We start from the raw sequence: 20,263 nt of genomic DNA on the forward strand, positions 1-20,263 counted from the left end.
AGCTCCAATCAGCAGTAACCCAAATGTAGGTGAATAAATGTGACAGTGCAGATACAATATTAATATCCAAGTATTTGAATACATCACTCATGAAAAGTTATACAGAGAGTTGGTTGTGAAAATCAAATATATCAGTGAATGTAGATTGTCCATCAGTAATTCAAAATATAGGGTACTTTGTCTATTAGAAAATGCAATACAATATTCTCCTGACTGTGTTTCTCATTGGCACTCCAGCATATCACTCCTGGTGTTGCCAATGTCCAGTGATGTATTCCAGGTAGATATCCCTCAACCACCTGAGGGCGTCTGACACTACGAGTTTCCAAAGCAGCTGAGTATACTGTTAATTGATATGTCCCTTCATTCTTTGGTCACCAATCTCCTGCTTGGTGTTTTACCTGCATTCTGCCATATATTTCGTGTTATAGCAGATTCAGATGATGACCTAGCATGTGTTTGTTTTAAGAACACTTTCACTGCAGATTTGACAAAACACAAAGAAGGTAGCAATGTGAGATTTCTAAAGATGGCTATAGCCAGGGCTCGACAAATCACTGAATCTACTCGCCAAAGTTGAGTAGATTTCAGCCGGTCACCCTGTTCACCGGCGGTGTACGCATACGCAATGCGGGTCTTGCACATGCGCAGTGCGGGGCTGACGAGTAGGTTTCGCCGCCGTTTGTCAAGTCCTGGCTATAGCACTTGACCCAAGATGTAAGAATCTGAAGTGTCTTCAAAACTCAGAGAGATGGAGTATGGAGCCTGCTTTCCGAAATCTTAAAAGAGCAAAACTCTAGTGCATAAACTACAGAACCCGAACCGCAAAACTTAAAAATCAGCCTTCTGCTGGTGGCATTTCATGGAGATGATGAAAATGAATGTACATTGGTCTGTGCGACTTTGGATCATTATTGAACTGAACTCATCATCAGCATGGATGCATATCCTCAAGAATGGTGGTTGAAACATGAGGGGACATATGAGTCTTTAGCACATCTGACACTTAAATATCTAGTGATGCAGGCTACAACAGTGTTCTGCGAATGCCTGTTCTCACTTCTGGTGACATTGTAAACCAGAAGACAACAACGTTCTTTCCTGAAAATATAAAACAATTGTTTGTCTGAGCAATTGTCTGAACAAGAAATAGGACTGAGTGAGCTTTTGTAGGTTCTAAAGTTTTACATTGCTTGATTTTTGAATGCAGTTATTTTTATACATAATTCTACATTTGTAGGTTCAAATTTTATTATAGTGATTGCACTGCAGTTCTTGTATTAAGTGAGTTAAAAAATACTATTTTATTTTTACAGTGCAAATATCTATAATAAAAAACTAGAGTGAGAACTGTACACTTTGTATTGTGTAACTGCAATCAATATATTTGAAAATGTGAAAAACGTACAAAATATGTATATAATTCTAATATTGTTTAAGTGCATGATTATTTGTGACTAAAAAAATTAATTGTGGTTAATCACTTGACAGCCCTAGATCCAGGTATTATTTTTATTTCAGTTATTCCAAGAACAAATCTGGCCAAATAAATGATCTATTTTAGAAAATAAGGACAACATTGTTAACTTAGTAATGGAGAGTGGTAAATAATTTACAAAGTGTTAAAAATTCTGAGAAGAAAGTCTTCGCTTAAGGAGTTGGAGCAATTCAGCCTCTTAATGTTTTGCCTTTTGGAATGATGTTAAAATGAAAACTTGTTTTGAACTACTAAAACACAAACATATTACTAATTGTCATGTTGTCTGTACAGAAATGTGGCTTTTCAGAACTATATTCATGGCAAAGGCAAAGGAAAACAAAGAATGAATTTTGCCTTCATGATGGTCCACCGTATGCCAATGGAGACCCGCATGTTGGTCATGCATTAAATAAGGTCTGTATAAAAGTAGTACGTACAAGGTATTACATGCCTTCTGTAAGGTGCTGGGCACTCTCAATTCACATTGAAGTTGGATGTTCACTACTTTATAGGATAAGGCCCTTCATTCCTATTTAATGGGTAAGCTTTTACACTAACAATCCAATTTCTACTTCAGCCCTGCAATCTGCTAGATGCAGAGCTTCAGTATTATGTGCATAGTGAAGTACAGGCAGTCCCCGGGTTACATACAAGATAGGGACTGTAGGTTTGTTCTTAAGTTGAATCTGTATGTAAGTCGGAACTGGCGTCCAGACTGATCAGTTTCAACGGCGGCTGAATCTGGATGCCAGTTCTGACTTACATACAGATTCAACTTAAGAACCCCAGGCATCCCCAAGTCAGCTGCTGCTGAAACTGATCAGCGGCTGATTCCAGGAAGCCTGGGGCAGGGGCTTCCTGTAGTCAGCCACTGGTCAGTTTCAGCAGCGGCTGACTTGGGGCCGCCTGGGGCAGAGCAGCTGGGTTGCTGCTGGGTTGGTCCAGTAGCGCCGCTGCTTCTCGGCGCTACTGGACCAACACAGCAGCACCCCAGCGGCTCTGCCCCAGGGGTCCCAAAGTCAGCCGCTGCTGAAACTGATCAGCAGCGGCTGAATCAGGACTCCTGGGGCAGAGCAGCTGGGGTGCTGCCGGGTTGGTCCAGTAGCGCCAAGGAGCGGTGCTGCGGGACCAACCGGCAGCACCCCACCTGCTCTACCACAGGCCCGGGGCTTTGCTCCACGTCTTCCTGGTCTGCTGGGGGGGGAAGGGGTCCACTAGCTTCGCCCCTCCCTCCCCACCCCCAGCAGACCAGGGACACGGGGAGCAAAGCCGCAGCAGCGGCAGGGTGCCGCACCTCTGAGGCTTTGCTCTGGCAAAGCCGGGGAGGCGCGGGACCCCTCCGCCTCCCGGCTTTGCTCCAGGTGTCCCTGGTCTGCTGGAGACGGTCCCCAGCAGACCAGGGGCACCCAGAGCAGCTTTTCTCGCCCCAGAGTTCGAGGTGGCGGGACCGCTGCGCTCTGGGCGGTCCCGCTGCCTGCGAGCTCCGAGGCAAGAGAGCCCCGTTCGTAAGTGCGGATCCGACATAAGTCGGATCCGCGTAACTCGGGGACTGCCTGTATATTCCCATAATAAAATAATTCCACTTTGTTATACGTAGGTGGAGCCCTCAGGCGCCTGCATAATGCAAACTGTGGCTTTCAGTTGTACAAAATCTGGTTGCTATTGATCAAGAGGTTCTTATGATGTTCTGTCAAAGTACAGTAAGAAACATAAATGTGAATACTGAAACTTAATCTTTAACATAGTTGATTGTGGTTGAGGTTTTTCAGAGTTTATCAAAATCAGTATGATACGAAGTAACATACAGCTGAGTCATGCTAATATGTATGGGAATATGAGGATGGTAGTAACAGTTATATCAAAAATAACATTTGACCTAACATTTTTCCAGATATTGAAAGACATCACTAATCGGTTCTATATGATGAGAGGTTATAAAGTGCACTATGTGCCAGGCTGGGATTGTCATGGGTTACCCATAGAATTGAAAGCATTGTCAGAATTAAAAGAAGCTCAGAATCTTTCACCATTGGAGATTAGACGTCAAGGTAAACTGTCCTTTGCAAAATTTTCCTAGAAACATTTGTGACTTAAATATTGTATTTATATAAGTTGTTTTTGAATCTTTAGTGGAATATTATTTTGCTGTCTTTCATCTGTTTTAATTTTAGTTTTGGTACACTGGAATTTGTTAGGAACATCTTGGTTATAAGATAATACTTGACCTACAAAATCTAAGCTTATAAGGAGGGTGACCTTTGTAAAGTGGATTCATCAAAATACAAGTTTGCATGAACCCAGTATAAATTCGAAATAACCATAGATGGAAAGAGGGAAGTAAATGACATAGACATCTGGATTCTAGTGTAGTTCAGTTCTGCAACATGAAATTACAGGCAGTCCCCGGGTTACGTACAAGATAGGGACTGTAGGTTTGTTCTTAAGTTGAATCTGTATGTAAGTCGGAACTGGCGTCCAGATTCAGCCGCTGCTGAAACTGATCAGTTTCAACAGCGGCTGAATCTGGACGCCAGTTCTGACTTACATACAGATTCAACTTAAGAACCCCAGGCATCCCCAAGTCAGCTGCTGCTGAAACTGATCAGCGGCTGATTCCAGGAAGCCAGGGGCAGGGGCTTCCTGTAGTCAGCCACTGGTCAGTTTCAGCAGCGGCTGACTTGGGGACGCCTGGGGCAGAGCAGCTGGGGTGCTCCTGGGTTGGTCCAGTAGCGCCGCCGCTCCTCGGCGCTACTGGACCAACCCAGCAGCACCCAAGCTGCTCTGCCCCAGGCATCCTGATTCAGCCACTGCTGAATCTGACCAGCAGTGGCTGAATCAGGACGCCTGGGGCAGAACAGCTGGGGTGCTGCCCGGTTGGTCCCGTAGCGCCCAGAGCGGCGCTACGGGACCAACTGGCAGCGCCCCAGCTGCTGTACCACAGGTGTCCGGAGCAAGGCCACGGAGCACGGGGGCAGCGGGACAGCCCAGACGCGCCATGGCTGTCCTGCTGCCCTCGGGCTCCGTGGCTTTGCTCTGCTTTGCTCCCCCGTCCCCCTGGTCTGCAGACCAGGGGGATGGGGGGGGGGGGCAAAGCAGAGCCAAGCCGCGGAACGCGCGATCAGCTGACAGCCCAGACGCGTCTGGGCTGTCAGCTGGCCGGGCACTCCGCGGCTTGGCTCTGCTTTCCGCCCCCCCCCCCCCCCGTCCCCCTGGTCTGCAGACCAGGGGGACGGGGGGGGGACAGGGGGGCAAAGCAAAGCAAAGCAGAGCCAAGCCTCGGAGCGCGTGGGCAGCAGACAGCCCTGTCCGCTGCCCACGTGTTCCGCCGCTTTGCTTCCTCTCCCTGGTCTGCTGGAGACCAGAGAGAGGAACGGCCCCGTTCGTAACTGCGGATCCGACATAAGTCGGATCCGCGTAACTCGGGGACTGCCTGTATTGTATCCAGTTTTTACTGGTGTTGTATGCCGAGTTCCTGAACTTAAAAAACTCTTTGAAAATAAGATTAGTTTTCCCTCTAATGTTTTTGAAGTATTCTCTCATGTTTTTGAGTAATGTGTGATTGTCATCGAGTAGGTGTTTTTCCAGTGAGGTAGCTCAGATTGATTCTTGACCCTGACATTTTTATTAATAATCTGGAGGAAAATATATCATTGATAATTTTATAGTTTGCAGATGACACCAAATTTGGGAAGTGATAAATAACGAAGAGGCTGGATTGCTTGGTAAACTAGGAGCAAGCAAACAATATGCATTTGAATATTGCTACAACTATACATCTAAGAGCAAAGAATGTAGTCCATGCCTAGAGGATGGGAGACTCCACTTAGGAAGCAGTAACTCGAGAAAAGATTTTAGGGTTGTGATGGATAATCAGCTGCCCATGAGCTCCTATTGTGGTGCTGTGACTAAAAGATCTAATGTAATCCTGGGATGCTGTCATAGATCCACTAGACTGAGTTTACAGCTCCGGTTCTGGAACAGTCTCCAGGAGTCCGGTGTCTTTAGGGATCTCACTATTCCTCTGGGGTAAGCCCCACAACTTCACCAACTCCTTAGGCTGAACCTTTCAGCCATCAGTACTCCTGCTTCAGACCGCGAACTTCGTTCAATGAGTCCTACTGAGGAAGACTCCCAAGGGGATTTGTGTGTTCTCTGTGAATCAATATATCTCTGCAAGCAACTGCAGCACCATTCATACAGTGCTGTCAAAACAAAGGGTTTATTAGTCAAATGTATCACAGCATGGCTACGTCTAGACTACATCCCTTTTTTGTAAAAGGGATGTAAATTAGACGTATCACAATTGCTAATGAAGCGGGGATTTAAATCTCCCCCGCTTCATTAGCATAAAAATGGCTGCCGCTTTTTTTCCGCACTGAGCTTTATCAAAAAAAAGCACCAGTCTAGATACTGATCTTGCGGAAAATAAAGCCTTTTCCGAAAGATCCCTTATCCTTCTCTGAATAGATCTTTATTTCCGCAAGATCAGCGTCTAGACTGGCGCTTTTTGTTGGCAACGCTCCGTGCGGGGGGAAAAAAGCGGCAGCCATTTTTATGCTAATGAAGTGGGGGAGATTTAAATCCCTGCTTCATTAGCAATTGCGATACATCTAATTTACATCCCTTTTTACGAAAAAGGGATGTAATCTAGACGTAGCCCATAGGTTTTTAGGTTAACATAGAGAAATGAAGGGTACAGTACAGTCTGATCTGAGCAGCCAGAGCTCAGCCAAGTTGTGGTGAACCCGCATTATTTCAGTTTTATCAACTTCTTCCCCCAACCCCCATTTAACTTCCACTTCACACATGCACACTGCAGAGATGAAAGAGGGCGGGGGTGGTACAGTCTAGGGATGTTAAATTGTGTTTGCTAATGGAGTTGTGGATGGAATTTCCAGCAACCACTTGATTAGTTGCTAAGGCGGGAAACTGCAGAGCCGCAGCCAGGGTGGAGGACCGGGTGCAAGTCAGGACAACTGATTCCCGGCTCGTGCCCAGTCCCGCTTCTAGCCTCTGCCTCTCCTGTCCCCCACCATGGAGATGGTGCTGGGAGGAACCAGCTTACTCGACTAGTCGCTTACATCCCTAGCATGGGCCTGTACAGTGCAGCGGTAAGAACTGTCCACCAATACCAGCCTGCGCACATCTGACATTAAAACTAGGGATGTTAAAAAATCATGTAATAGGGTAACCATGTAACCAGTGAAAATCTAAGTGGTTACACAGTTACATGCACTGCAAAGCTTTATACTGCAGAGCCCACTGTGAAGCTGCCTCCTTGTGGTGTGACTGCCAGCCCCTGCTGGCCCAGCTCCTACGGAGGAGGCTTCATTGTGGCAGTGAAGCCACCTCTCTGGGAGTGGAGCAGGCAGCCTTTGCTTGCCCTTCTCCCAGGGAGGAGGCTTCACTGCCCTGCTGCCCAGGAGGTTGAGTGTAACCAACACTATTGGCCAATAAGCATCCGCTTGTTAAACAGTTAGTTGTTTACACCCTAACATCCGTAATTTGAGTTGTGCCCCTTTTGTTCTTCCCCATCCCCCATCAGCAGCCATGCTGGTGGGGTTCAGCAACACTGCCATGGTGGTGTTCCACTGTCCTTTTAGCCCAACACTGCACAGGTCCTCATGTTCACTTTCACCCCGTCTCAGCTGTGAACAGCTGCCAGCTACACCGGCAGTTCCAGACTGGATGTGGACATCTAGCAACCCAGTACCCAAAGAGACACAGACTTCACCCCCTCCCCCAATCTGCACCTGTCTGCACTGTGCAGAGCTGCATCTCCCCAACTTAAAACAAAGGATTGGGGTGGAGTCCTTAGATTTTAAGTTGGGGAGATGTAGCTCTGCACAGTGTAGAGAGGCAGGGATGTCTGTCTCTTTGGGTACTTGGTTGCAAGGTGTCCATATCCAGTCTGGAACTGCCAGTGTAGTTGGCAGCTGTCTGCAACTGTTCAAGTTTTGGGAGGGAGGAGGAGGAGCGGAGATTGAGCACAAATCAGGCAATTCATGATACTTCTCCCCCTCCCTACCAACTTCTTTGAAGTAAGAAGTTCAGGGCTCCCAGTGCCTTGGTGTGAGAGGTGCATAGGGGATGGGAGCAGACAAGGGGGGTTTGTGGAGCTGCAGGTAGAACCCCAGTGGGCCATGGGATGCTGTGGCACACTGAAGGCCACTCATGTGGTCTACTCGCTGTTCTTGGTTGCCCATCCTTGGTCTATAGGAGGGGTTCCCAACCTTTTTTGGTCCCCATATCCCATTGGCTTTTAGTAAACCTTCCCATACCCCCTATTCAATATGAAAGAAAATAAATTCTAGACTCTAGAATCCACAAGTTTTTTTCACTAACACTACTACTTTTCGAATATTTCAATTAGAATAATCTAGTTATTTACTAAATATTCCCTGTACCCCCTTGACAAGCTTCTCGTACCCCCTGGAGGTACGCATACTCCAGGTTGAGAACCCCTGGTCTATAGCCTGTGCTATACAGAAGGTCAGACTAGATTACAATGTTACCTTCTGGCTCTGGAATCTGTGAACTTTTTTTTTAAACCCTTCATCATGTATAATATTGGAAAACAGTGTAGGTGGTGCCTTCTGAGAGTTTATTATGGATTAGATGGAAAGTGTTCTGATAATGTATGTGTGTTTATTGGTAACAGCTTTGTCATGCAGTGGAATGACTTGCAATTTTAGTATATGTGCCATTAGACTATGCAGCTTATATACTGATGTAGCTTCACGTCTCTTGCAAACAGCAGTCAATATGCACTGTCAAAGCATTTATAGAAAACATGATGCATCATTCACTTGCTTTGAGCTTAACTCCTGTCTCTAACTTTTTGTGGGGTGGGAGTTATTTCTAGGTGTATTTGGGTATAATAAGCATTCAGATGATTTTAAGGAACACATTCAATGAAATTGCATTTCATTTAAAGTTGGTTTGTAATTTAAATTGGGGGAAAAAGCATAATATTCAAACCAATGTTGATTGTGGTGATCTGATGGCACTGGTATATTAAAGTAAGATTTTTTTTAAATAATATGGTACATGGGGAGATGGTTTTTATTTACAAAAGTGTATAGCTTTTCTTTGCATTTATATGGTGCTTGATTTGCATCTTGGTTAGCTACCATGTATTTACTCCAGATGGGGCTGTATTTTAGGGTAAAAATAAAGTAATTCCTATATGTGTATGTTGAGCATTGTCCTACAACTCTTGTTCATGATTGTTCCACTGAGGAGAGCACAAACCCCCTTATATTACACTTTTCATGTCAAACTTTGGCTACTCGTTGGTAGTAGATGGAGCCCCATCGATGTTCAGAAGCTGTTCTTTTGACCTCAGCCAAACATTAATGCAATGACTCTTTTCATCCAGAAACATACTGGAGCCTGTATTTTTCTTATTAGCTCTTGTCAGGGGAAGTTTCATGTGTTTTAAACTTTTTCCCATTGTAGATTCTGGCATAAGAGGATGATCTGTCCTTTTCAGACCTTTTTGTGATTGCTGTCAGGGGGCAGGCTCTCTGCCCCAGCCTTCCTATATTTTTTTATTATTGTCATCATCTCAGCCTACTTGTGTCACTTCCTCTCCCACTGCTCCTGCTCCACCCTCTGCAGCTCATAATGTCTTCTAGTAGGGTGGATCATGATATTAGTGATTCAGACCACATCTCTGCAGCCTTCAGAGTTCTGAATAGAGCTTATCAAATAATGAGGGGGAAGGAACAGTGAAAACTTATACAAAGGAAAAAAATAAAAAATAATTTGAAAAGCTATTTGCAGTGAATAGTTTAACCAGCTCTAGTTATGAATAGCAGCAATTAAACCAACTTGTCTTAACTTCAGGTAGCTGCTTGCTGCATTGCAAACCCCAGAATAGCATCAGATAGAAGCACTGTAGCGGTTGGTCAGTTTTCATTCCTTTTACACTTGGTAGGTTGGAACTTCATAACCATCTGGGTTGGAATTCTTTCCCCTTTTTAAAATTAATTTAAGTTCTGTAAAAATGAATGGCTTACTTGGAAAAAACAAACAAACAAACTCCCTAGTGGTGTTTGGCTTTCACTTTGATGGGACTACTCATGCGAGTAAAGCAGTTTGAGGCTTCTAAAATTTACTGTTATATACATTAGTTGGTATAGTTTTATATTTTGTAATTTATAATAGTTGTATAATACTTTGTTCCCAGCAGAGGTTAATCATTCACTAGCAAGTAAGCCATTAGCAATTCTTAAAATTAATTAAAGTGATCACGCAGATTTTAAAAGAACAATGTTTTAAAAACAATTGTTTCTTTTTAGCAAAAGAATTTGCAGAAAGGGCAATTGAGAAACAGAAATCTGCCTTCATTCGTTGGGGGATAATGGCAGATTGGACTAATTGCTACCACACATTTGATGGGAAGTATGAGGCAAAACAACTGAGTGTCTTCCACAAAATGTATGACAAGGTATGCTAGTGTGCCATTTAACCAAGTCCTTATTTAAGTTACAATGTAGTTCTGATCCAGTTAACTTCATGCTTTTCCTCTTTAGGGTTACATTTATCAGGACTATAAACCGGTATTTTGGTCTCCTTCAGCAAAGTAAGAATCAACTTACCATTTTATCTATAAAATAAGAAGAGAGAAATACATGTTCATGTGGTTTAACCTATTTTTGATCTTCACCCAGCACAGCCTTGGCTGAAGCTGAACTTGAATACAATCAGCAGCATGTCAGTCGTTCAGTTTATATCAAATTCCCCTTGTTGAAATCGCCTCCTAAACTGGCCTCTGTGATAGGTATGATTTATAATATGTAGTTCTTGTTAAAACTGTGACATCTTTGGTTTTTATGACAATTAACATAGTTTTTAATTTGCTTCTATAGCTGGATCTCCAACTGTCAGTTTGCTAATCTGGACTACGCAGCCATGGACTATTCCTGCCAATCAAGCTATTTGTTATATGCCGGATTCAGAGTATGTATTTAACTTATTCAACTTTATCAATCTGCTTCCACTAATATCATTATTTATTAGCAGTTACAGTGCAGTGCTTTTAATAGCAAGGCTGAAGTAGGAGGCATCTCAGACTTATTTAATGGCATTTTTATTTTTTTGTGTTACTCAATTTCAGACTTTTTCCCATCTTTTAAAAAAATTAATTGTTCTTATGTTGTTTCTACTTTGCACTTGTATTCATTCTATTGAAATCATTTGGAGCGAAACAGTAACAGGATTTTTGTAGTAAAAATCACATTTTCAGATGGTTTAAAAAGCAGCAAATGTCTAAAACATTTAAAAAAGTAAAGTTAGTGCTTTGACACGTTTGCTAATATTGATTTTTTGGTTATTTAATATATATGTTTTGTAGCTATTCCATTGTAAAATGTGCCAACACTGGTGAATGGTACGTTCTAGCTGCAAATAGAGTAGAGTCTACAGCTGCCATCTTGGACACACAATTTGAAGTTATTTCAATGTGTAAAGGTAAGAGCTTCAATATACTTTGAATGTTAATTTGTAGAGTAATATGTTTGTTAAAATATTGATACGAAAGTAGAGAATCCAAGTAGAATAACTTTGTGTTTCATTAGCTACACTTTGCACATGTATTTATAGTAATTTTAGCTAAAAAATAATATGAAGAACAGTAATTAAAATATATAAAATATTCAGCATAATGACTTGTTGGTACTAATTTTCACCATAAATTAAATTGACAGAATTTAATTGCTCCAAATTGCTTGACAGAAGCTTCCCCATTTGTAAAATGTAAATAGGAAGTTGGAGGATAATTATATATAGAACTAGAAGACTTACCTGGTGTTATCTGGGTCTTTAGAGCAGGGGACTGGTGGTGTTGGAAGTCCAGGAGTCAGGGCAGGGTCTTAGAGGTGTTGGAGGGGCAGGGCAGGAGGCTGGGACTGAGGAGGGGTTTAGGGTGGGGGGTTCCCATCTGGCAGGGCTCCCCTGCCCCAGATGATGGGGCCTTTTTTCAGCTGCCAGGGACCTTCTGTCTCTCCCAGTCACCAGGGCCTCTCACCCTCCCCAAGGGCCAAGAGTGGGAAGGAGCTTGGGGCAAGGGGGCTACTTAAGTCAGTGGTCTCCAACCTTTTTACACCCAAGATCACTTTTTAAATGACAGACCAAGCCAAGATCTACCGCCCCGCCCCTTCCTTGAAGCCCCGCCCTCTCTATTCTCCTCCTCTCTATCACTTGCTATTCCCAATCCTTATACTGCTGCTTTTTTTTAAAGGTTTTTCAACATTTGGAAGTGGTGCTCAGCCAGGGTGCACCACGCTCCATGTGGGCTGGTGCAGAGAAGAAGCTGCCTGGCCAGCTGGCTGTGGCCTTCAGCCCAGAGGAGGCTGAACCGTGCTCCAGCTGATCGGGCGGCTTCCCCTCTGCGCCTGCCCACAGCTGGAGCTAGACGCAGCCTCCCTGGGCTGAGTGCAGGGCAGCCGGGCTGGAGGGAAGAGAAGTGGCTGCCCGGCCAGCTGGCCATGGCGCTCAGCCAGGGTGCACCAAGCTCCACATGGGCAGGTGCAGAGGAGAAGCCGCTGATCAGCTAGAGCGTGGGGCAGCCTCTTTCAGCTGAAAGCCACAGTCAGTTGGCTGGGGTGTTTCAGCCCTCCCGACCTCCCAGTTCCCACCATTCCTTGCAGCTACTGACCTGTGTTGTTGCTCGGTGAGTAGCTGCTCCTCAAATGAGGAAATCTAATGTAAATGTGTACTGCGCAGGTGCGCAGTTCAGAGAGGGCTCAAGAGCTACTCTTAGAGCCCCTGAGATCTACCGGTAGATTGCGATCTACTGGTTGGCGACCACAGACTTAAGTGATCCGGTGGCAGGCAAGATGGTGGAGCCCCAGCCTTTTTGGCCACTCTTGGTAGTGCGGCTGCCCTCAGTGACCACTCTGCACATAGCTCACGCCCATGGACTTGCTGCCACCAGTGGCCACTCTTAGTATCGCATCCCTCCTTTTTGTGCTTTTCCTTTTCACATCCCTCCTCTCTCTGTCCCCTCCCTTTCCATGTTATAGAAAACAGTCCTGTTCCTGGCACTTCCCATTTGCTTGGCGCAACCAAACGCTGACCTTACTTTAAGTTAGGATAAGAGGAAGCTGCCTACCAAATTTGGTGGTCCTAGCGCTTACCATTTAGGAGAAATTTTTGAACAAACAGACTCACAGATAGTCAGATATTTCTAAAATATATAGATATACAGCATAGCACATGAGAAGTGGACTAGAAATACAGTTTACCTTGGAAGGGCTGTTTTGAGTCCGTCCTAAAGTTCAGGTGGATTCATAACCCAAAATTGGTTCAAATGTACTGTCTATCTTGTATGAGCATCCCAAATGAAGTTAACATGGGTCTGGTATCGGTGTACAGATTGCCTACTTCACTGCAAAATCCTCACTTGAGCTCTTGAAATCCCTCCCTTTGGAGGCATTCGAGGCACAAGGCTGATAGTGTTCTATGTTGTTAACCTCCAACTAGTTGAGTGTTCTGAGTAAGTTCAGGAATTCCTGATCACCATAAGGATGGTTGAACAATCCTAGGTGATTGCTGGCTGTGCAATTGTCCACACTTGTGATTTGAAATATGAGTTGGGATTGGAGGTGTCAGTTGGAATTTTTATCCATGGACCTATCCTTACTGCCTGTGATTAGAGCTGGCAGAGTGCCTTTCTTGAGGGAGTGAGGAATTTCTTTGTATGCCCTGTTCTCAGTGATTAATGGAACCTGCAATAGGAGGAATGGTGTGGCAGCATCTAATAATTTCATTCTCTGGTATCAACAAAGTAATATGAGATGTCTTCTTTCCTGGCTTTATCTGCTTAAGTCACTGGTAGTGACTGAAATGAAGCACAATTGACAGACGTCCCAATTTGAAAACCTATTTCTCCTTCTTCTTTTCTCCACAGTCTGAAATAGCCCAGATTTGCTTACTATCAAGACCTACTGTTCATCTTAGTTCTGAATATAGGCTTCTAGGGAGGGAGGGAGGCAGTAAGGTCTTGTACTGGGGGGAAAGGGAGTTGTTTGATTTATTGCCTTGTTTGCAGGGAGGTGTTAGATATCTAATGTCATTGTACAGTAACTCTTTTTCTTGGTTAACACTTCATTGTTAGATCCCTGATCTATTAGACGACGTACTCGTTTAAAATTGCATAATATTTGCAACCAGGGTGGACTGGCAGCCCCCCATTAACTCCCCTTCATTCTCCTCTCCCCCTCCCCCCATTGGTGGAGCTTGCAGATCAGCAACTCCTCTCTCCCTCCCTGTGCCCCCCGCCTGTAGCAATCAGATATTTTGCAGGGTTCAGGAGGCTCAGTGGGGAAGGGAGGAAGGAGCAAGGACACAGTGTGGAGCCTCCCTCCCCAGGGCCTCTTGAAGATCCTGAAACAGCTAATAGCCTTGGGCAGGAGGTGAAGGAGGAAGGCTGCGCAAATGGGGATGGGGACCAAAGCTTGAGCCCGACCAAGGCCCACCACCACAGGAAGGGAGAGCCAAAGCCTAATGTCTTTATCCTCCGGGGGGGGAGGGGAGGTAGGGGCGTGTAATCTGAGCTCTACCTCTCAGGGCTGAAGCCCTTGGGCCTCAGTTTTGGCCCTGATCAGTTGGACTCTGGCTTCAGTGTTAGATGGTAGGATTTGGGCTTCCACCTTGGGCCCCAGTAAATCTATCACCAGTCCTGATGACCCCATTAAAATGGGATTGTGTCCCACTTTGGCGTCCTGACCCTCTGTTTGAGAATTGCTGCTTATAAGCAAGTCCCCAGACAATCCTCTGATTAGAACTTATTAAAGAATTATACTGTATATGAGGAATGTTAGTTTGATCAATTAACTGTTTAACCAATACAGTAAGCTGATACCATGAACCGATAAGTATCTGTTAAACTCAGCCAGCTCTCAGGGAAGTGGCTTGGCTGCAGCAACAAAGCCTCCTTCCCGAGAGCCAGGTCACCAGGGGTTGGTGGCCCTATTCCTGGGGAGTAGGCTTCCTTTTGTGTGGTGCAGTATAAAGCTAAGTTATACTGCAGAGCCCATAGTGCACGTAACTGTGTAAGCACAAAAATGTTTACTGTATATGTATATAATGTCTTTAATTTAGTGGGAAAAAAAATTGTGGCTCTTAACCACCCCCTCCCCATTTACACTAAGTCCTATGGGGAAATTGGATTCTCTTCACATCATTTCTCTTAGTCATATTTTTCAAAAACATAACTACAACATTAAAGCAAGGAGTTATTGTACTATAAAATGATTAGTTGCCTAGTGTTTAAGTATCTTTGTTTTAGAATGTCGTAAAGATACAGTGTGTATATATAATAAAGTCATGTGCTCATGGTGAAATGGAAAGTTAGAAGCAAAGCTGTGGATAGATTTCAGGTCTCTTGTCTTCAGAAAACTAGACCTAAAACAGCAGCAGATAGGAATGCACTTAGTGCCAATTGGGAATGTAAGCGACTAGTCAACTATCTGATAAGCAAAAGCTTATTGGCTAGTTGACTAGTCCCTCGACTAGTTGCTTCCCCTCCCCTTGCTGCCTCTCTTGGGAGCAGCTGCCTTAAAAGTCAATTCCCCCTGCCCCTCCCTCAGCACCATCTGCGCGGGGAGCAGGGGAGGCACGGAAGTAGCGCGGAATGGGTGTGAGCTAGGAATCAACTGATTGCTGACTCGCACCAGTCCTGGATGCTGCACCTCTGCGTTTTAAATGTATTAAGAGCCTCCTGAACCTTAATACATTTAAAAATCAGAAGCACAGCAGGGGGGAGACCTGGCGCGAGCCGCAGAGCAGCTGTCCTGGCTCGCGCTGGGTCCCTCCTCCACTTTAGCCTTTTAAATGTATCAAGAGCCTGTTGGGTAACCCCACTGTGGCTCCCCTGCTTATCGACTAGTCAATAGAAAATCCATCAAGTAGTCGATTAGTTTATTAAACGAAATTTAACATCCCTAGTGCCTATAGGTTAGGAATGCCTTATATTGCTCAACTACTTCTAGAGTAGCATTGCCTGGCTCAGGAAAAAAAATTCTTCTGGAAGCATGGGGTGCACCTGTATACGAGTGGTGGCAATGGAGAAACAGGGAAGCATAGTCATCTGGAGGGTGGATATGGAAAACTGTATTGGTATGGATATTTGTGTTTTTGTTTATCAATAGTCATAAATCAAAAATAATTACAAACTTTGCAAGACACAGTCTGGACTTTTAAATTGTTGACTATCCCATTTCTTTTTGCTTCAGGTGTTGATTTGGAAAATGGTTCTTGTGCTCATCCCACGATTCCTGGCAGAGTCTCCCCTTTCTTGCCAGCAAATCATGTGACAATGACAAAAGGAACAGGTTTAGTTCACACAGCCCCAGCTCATGGTATGGAGGATTACAGTGTAGCTTCCCACCACCAGTTGCCCATGGTACTTTCATTTGTTTTTTTCCCCTTGCTTTTAATCTGTATGTGTTTGATCCCACACCAAAATGTAAATGTCACAAACTTACATATTTTGCATAACATTTAAAATTGTTCTGATGCCTGCCTGTAACTATGAATAGCACTGATTAATTTGGAGACCTGCTGTAAACAGAATTGGCTTTGGAAGAGCAAAGGCTTGGATTATAAAAACATACATAGGAAAAATGGGTCCACTTTAGAGCCAATTGTTGCATGAACTTGGCAGTATAGCAATGAAATGGAATAGTACTTTTGCAACTTTTTGTGCCTCAGTTTGCCAAGCCGTCAGGAAAAATAGATAATTATTGTTTTTAGTATCTTAGGAAGCTTTGAGGCCTTTGAGAGATTCTTTGAGAGGAACAAAGATGCTATATAAATGTAAAAAGCGTTAGTAAAGAAACAATCCTCTTTTATGGGAATTGCTTAAAAGAAAAAGTAGCTTACTAGCCAAATAATGATAGTTCTATAATATGTAAATGTTTCCTTGTGGTATTCTAGATTTCTGTTGGCTTGTCTCTTTTCTTGCTGTCAGATCATCAAAGTGTAATTTGATCAGCTTTTGAATGAAGGAATTAGTATTTAGAGGAGAGATGCCCAAGGAAAATCTAGAAGATGGTGACAATAGTATTTGTTTAAATTCATCTCAGTGCTTTGTTTTACCAAGGCAAAGAGTGACCAAGTAATTTGCCATTGCACATACATCGCACTAGTGGCAGCAGTGGAAATAGGACTCATCTGTGTCTTTTATAGTTGAGCACCCTGTTCCCTGGATGATGCAGTCTGTAGTAGTGTTAATAGTAGTTTAGATGGTGCTGTTTACTCCTAGTCAGTTCTGAAATAATGCTTCTGCATAATGTTATGGGATACTGTTCTGTGGAAGGTGATGTGATTTGGTTTAAATATAAAAGTGAGAGGTTTTGAAGCTTGTTGCCAAAAAAGCCTCCCCTCTCTTCTTGTAACACCAGGGCTAAATTTCTAATGTGGGAATTAGGAATGTGAAAGGTTAACCTGTGAAGGCAGGAGCATCTCTCCGCCCACCGTGGTTAGGAGGCTGCTCCAGGCAGGCCAGAGCGTCTGTCCACAGCAGGCCGTGGCACCTCACAGTCTTCCCCTCCTTCTTCCGCCCACCCCCCCACCACCCAGTTAACCAAGTAAACAAACAAATATGTTTAACCAGTTAAATAGGATTTTACATCCCTAGTGGGAAAAACTTCTGTTCTGTCTGTAGTTTTTCTATCAGTTAAGAATTAAGTGGAATAGTATTCAGGGTGTGTCTACACTGCACCATTATTTCGAGATAACTAGCATTATTTCAAACTCACAATGCAAGTGTCTATGCAGCCATTCCGTTATTTTGAAGTAACGGATGGCTTATTCCAAAATCGGTAAGCCTCATTCTACGAGGAATAACACCTATTCCGAAATAGCTATTTTGAAATAAAGTGTGTGTAGATGCTCCACTTCTTCTATTTCGAAATAGCCCCTCACCAGAGCCATTCTAAGTTATTCCTCCCCAGTGCCTCCTGGGGTGCTAAACAGAGATAGCACTTCTACACTTCAGAGAAGCCTCAAAATTAGTCCGAGGCAGACTTCCCTAAAGTAGACGTGCTATTTCAAAATAAGCTATTTCAGAATAACTATAGTTTATTTCAAAATTAGCGTGCAGTTTAGATGTACCCTTAATGTAGTAATATGAATCCTGTATCCTCACAAACTCAGTGGAGTTCATCCTGTATGAGGATTTAGGCTTAGTGGCATGTTGGCAAACTTTGGGATAATTACATCATAATTAGCTTGAATGTTAAAAGTGACATCTTATTTCTCAGCCTGCCTCAGATGTGTGGTGTATTACAGTGCATTCTTAGTTCATAATTTCAGAGTTTCAAAAAGCAAAAGGTCCCTTAATATTTTGACGTTGCTTAAGAATATTCTTGCTTTTAGGATTGCCTGGTAGATGAAGATGGATGTTTTACAGAAGCTGCAGGTCCTGAGCTTCACAACAAGGCTGTATTGGAAGAAGGAAATGAAGCTGGTTAGTGTCTTGTGTTCAATTAGTCATTATTCTCTGAAGCTTAGTCTGTCATATTTTAAAGGTTCGTGTAAACCAAATAGATCTTAGAGTAGATGAAATACTGGCACTTCCAATTACAGATTGAATCTCTCTAGTCCAGCATCCTCGGGACCTGACTGGTGCCGAACCAGAGAATTTGAAGGGAGACCAGTATTGTTTAGCAGCTTTACCAACCCTTTCACTGCTTACTGGGCTCTGAGAAGACATTTAGGGGTAAATTAGAGCTAAATAACAGCACAGAACACTGAGACCCAGGACTGGTGGCTGTAAACAAACTTGGAGACTATGAGAAATTTGGTCACACCCAGGGTAAGTGGACATCTGGCTAACTAAAATCATGCCAGACCATGGATTTTACTGGACCAGAGAGTGCCAGACTAGTGAGGTTCAACCTGAATCAGGAGGATGGGAATAGGACTTTGAGGAAAGGAAAAAAGTGGAGTTATAGTAGTATTAGCAGTGTTGTGCTCATCTGATTTCTTATTACTTCTAATTCTTAATTCTCATTCTCATTAGTTATTCAGATGCTTCAAGCAGCAAAGAATTTATTAAAAGAGGAGAAATGTGTACATAGCTACCCATATGATTGGAGGACTAAAAAACCAGTGATTATTCGTGCAAGCAAACAGTGGTTTGTAAACACGGCAGATATCAAGGCTACAGCCCAGGTACCAGACTTTGTTCCATAGTTTGCTGTGTGAAGGAGTGTAAAGGCCATTGTTATCACATTGGGTCTTTGCCTAGCGTATAGATTCTATTGCAAATGTATGCTTTTTCCCTTCGTGTTTACAAACACTTTGATGCTGATAGCAATCACAGTAACAATTAGTTTAGAAATTATCAACAGTTACAGTTTAATTTATTTACCACCAACTTTAGATTAATTGTGCACTTATGCTATTTTCCATTTAAGCCTCTGAAAAAGGAAGGTTCCAGTGGTTGGGAGAGCTGGGTTCAATACTTCCTTTTAACCCCAGACTTCCTGTATGACCTTTGCAATCACTTAACTTCTCTGGGTCTCAAGTCTCCCTTTGTAAAATGGGCGTAATAGAAGGCTTGTGAGGATAAATACATGACTCGTGCTACCAAGCACCTCACAATCTTTAATGTAAGTAATTCAGATAGGTAGATTTAAGCAGAAAATAAAGTGAGTGATGGTGATGACATCAGTGAGATAATACCTTGGAGCTTATATCAATATGTGAGGATTCATGCCAGTAGCTCTTTGTGCCCTGAGAAAATAAATAGTATCCTTTTGTTAAATTTGGAATGTGCTCCAACCTTAAATAATACTAGTTCTGGTTATTTCATAGGAATTGTTAAAAAAAGTGAAATTTATTCCTGCATCAGCAGTGAATAGAATGCTAGAAATGCTGGATAGAAGGACATATTGGTGCATCTCAAGACAGAAGAGTTGGGGTGTCCCAATTCCAGTATTCTACCATAAGACAACAGGAGAATCCCTAATAAACAGGTATCTATTTAATTCAAATAAAAAATAAGAGACCTGGCTTGCACTAATAAAGGTTGAACCTTTCTACCCTGGCAACCTCTGTAGTCCAGCATGATTTTAGTTAGCTAGATGTCCACCTATCATGGGTGTGACTAAGTTTCCTGTGGTCCCATAAAGTTTGTTTACAGCCACCAGTCCTGAGTCTCAGTTTTCTGTGCTGTTATTTACCTCTAATTTAGCCCCAAGTGTCTACTAAGAACCCAGTAAACAGTGGAAATGTTGGTAATACTGCTAGGTAATATTGACCTCCCTTGGTCCAGCAAATTCTCTGGTTCAGCACTGGTCAAGTCCCAAGTTAGAGAGATTCAACCAATATAAAATATTAAAACTACAAATAGTTGAAGGGCAAGAAAATCTGTTTTGGTTCCTGACTGCAAAATTTGTAGTTTTGCATAGTTAATTTTAAATTGTTATTTTTAATGGAAAAAGAGGGAACAATGACGTATTACTGAATGTGATTTAATTACAATAGTCTAGATCTGTTTCATACTATTAACTGGCAGTCAGCTAATGATCCTCTGTGATAGTCGTCTGTGATTTAATAGGCTCTCAGTAGAGCTGATGTTATACGTTAATATTGAATATAAAGAACAGCTAATGCATGCTGTAGCTTTAATAGATTATAACTATAATCTTGGAATTATGAACGTACCTATTGAATTATAATAAAAATTTCTGAAATTGAAGAGTTTATGTATGGCCATGAAATGAGAAGTAAAAAATGGGATGTCGAAATCAGGTGCTGAATTAA

The 20,263-nt window shown here is 43.1% G+C and overlaps 1 protein-coding gene across 1 annotated transcript in view; it reads left to right on the top strand.

Annotated features, from left to right (window-relative positions):
- The window catches only part of IARS2 (isoleucyl-tRNA synthetase 2, mitochondrial), a 61,367-nt gene that overhangs the window by 830 nt on the left and 40,274 nt on the right, over positions 1 to 20,263 (top strand). Inside the window, exons 2-12 of the mRNA XM_075925218.1 lie at positions 1,772 to 1,894; positions 3,372 to 3,528; positions 9,787 to 9,935; positions 10,021 to 10,070; positions 10,159 to 10,268; positions 10,357 to 10,447; positions 10,842 to 10,957; positions 15,724 to 15,893; positions 17,870 to 17,960; positions 18,516 to 18,667; positions 19,313 to 19,473. Coding sequence (XP_075781333.1) covers positions 1,772 to 1,894; positions 3,372 to 3,528; positions 9,787 to 9,935; positions 10,021 to 10,070; positions 10,159 to 10,268; positions 10,357 to 10,447; positions 10,842 to 10,957; positions 15,724 to 15,893; positions 17,870 to 17,960; positions 18,516 to 18,667; positions 19,313 to 19,473 — 1,370 coding nt within the window. The remainder of the gene's footprint in view (positions 1 to 1,771; positions 1,895 to 3,371; positions 3,529 to 9,786; positions 9,936 to 10,020; positions 10,071 to 10,158; positions 10,269 to 10,356; positions 10,448 to 10,841; positions 10,958 to 15,723; positions 15,894 to 17,869; positions 17,961 to 18,515; positions 18,668 to 19,312; positions 19,474 to 20,263) is intronic.

The sequence above is a fragment of the Pelodiscus sinensis genome, chromosome 3 (genome assembly GCF_049634645.1).
Source record: "Pelodiscus sinensis isolate JC-2024 chromosome 3, ASM4963464v1, whole genome shotgun sequence".
Lineage (NCBI taxonomy): Eukaryota > Metazoa > Chordata > Testudines > Trionychidae > Pelodiscus > Pelodiscus sinensis.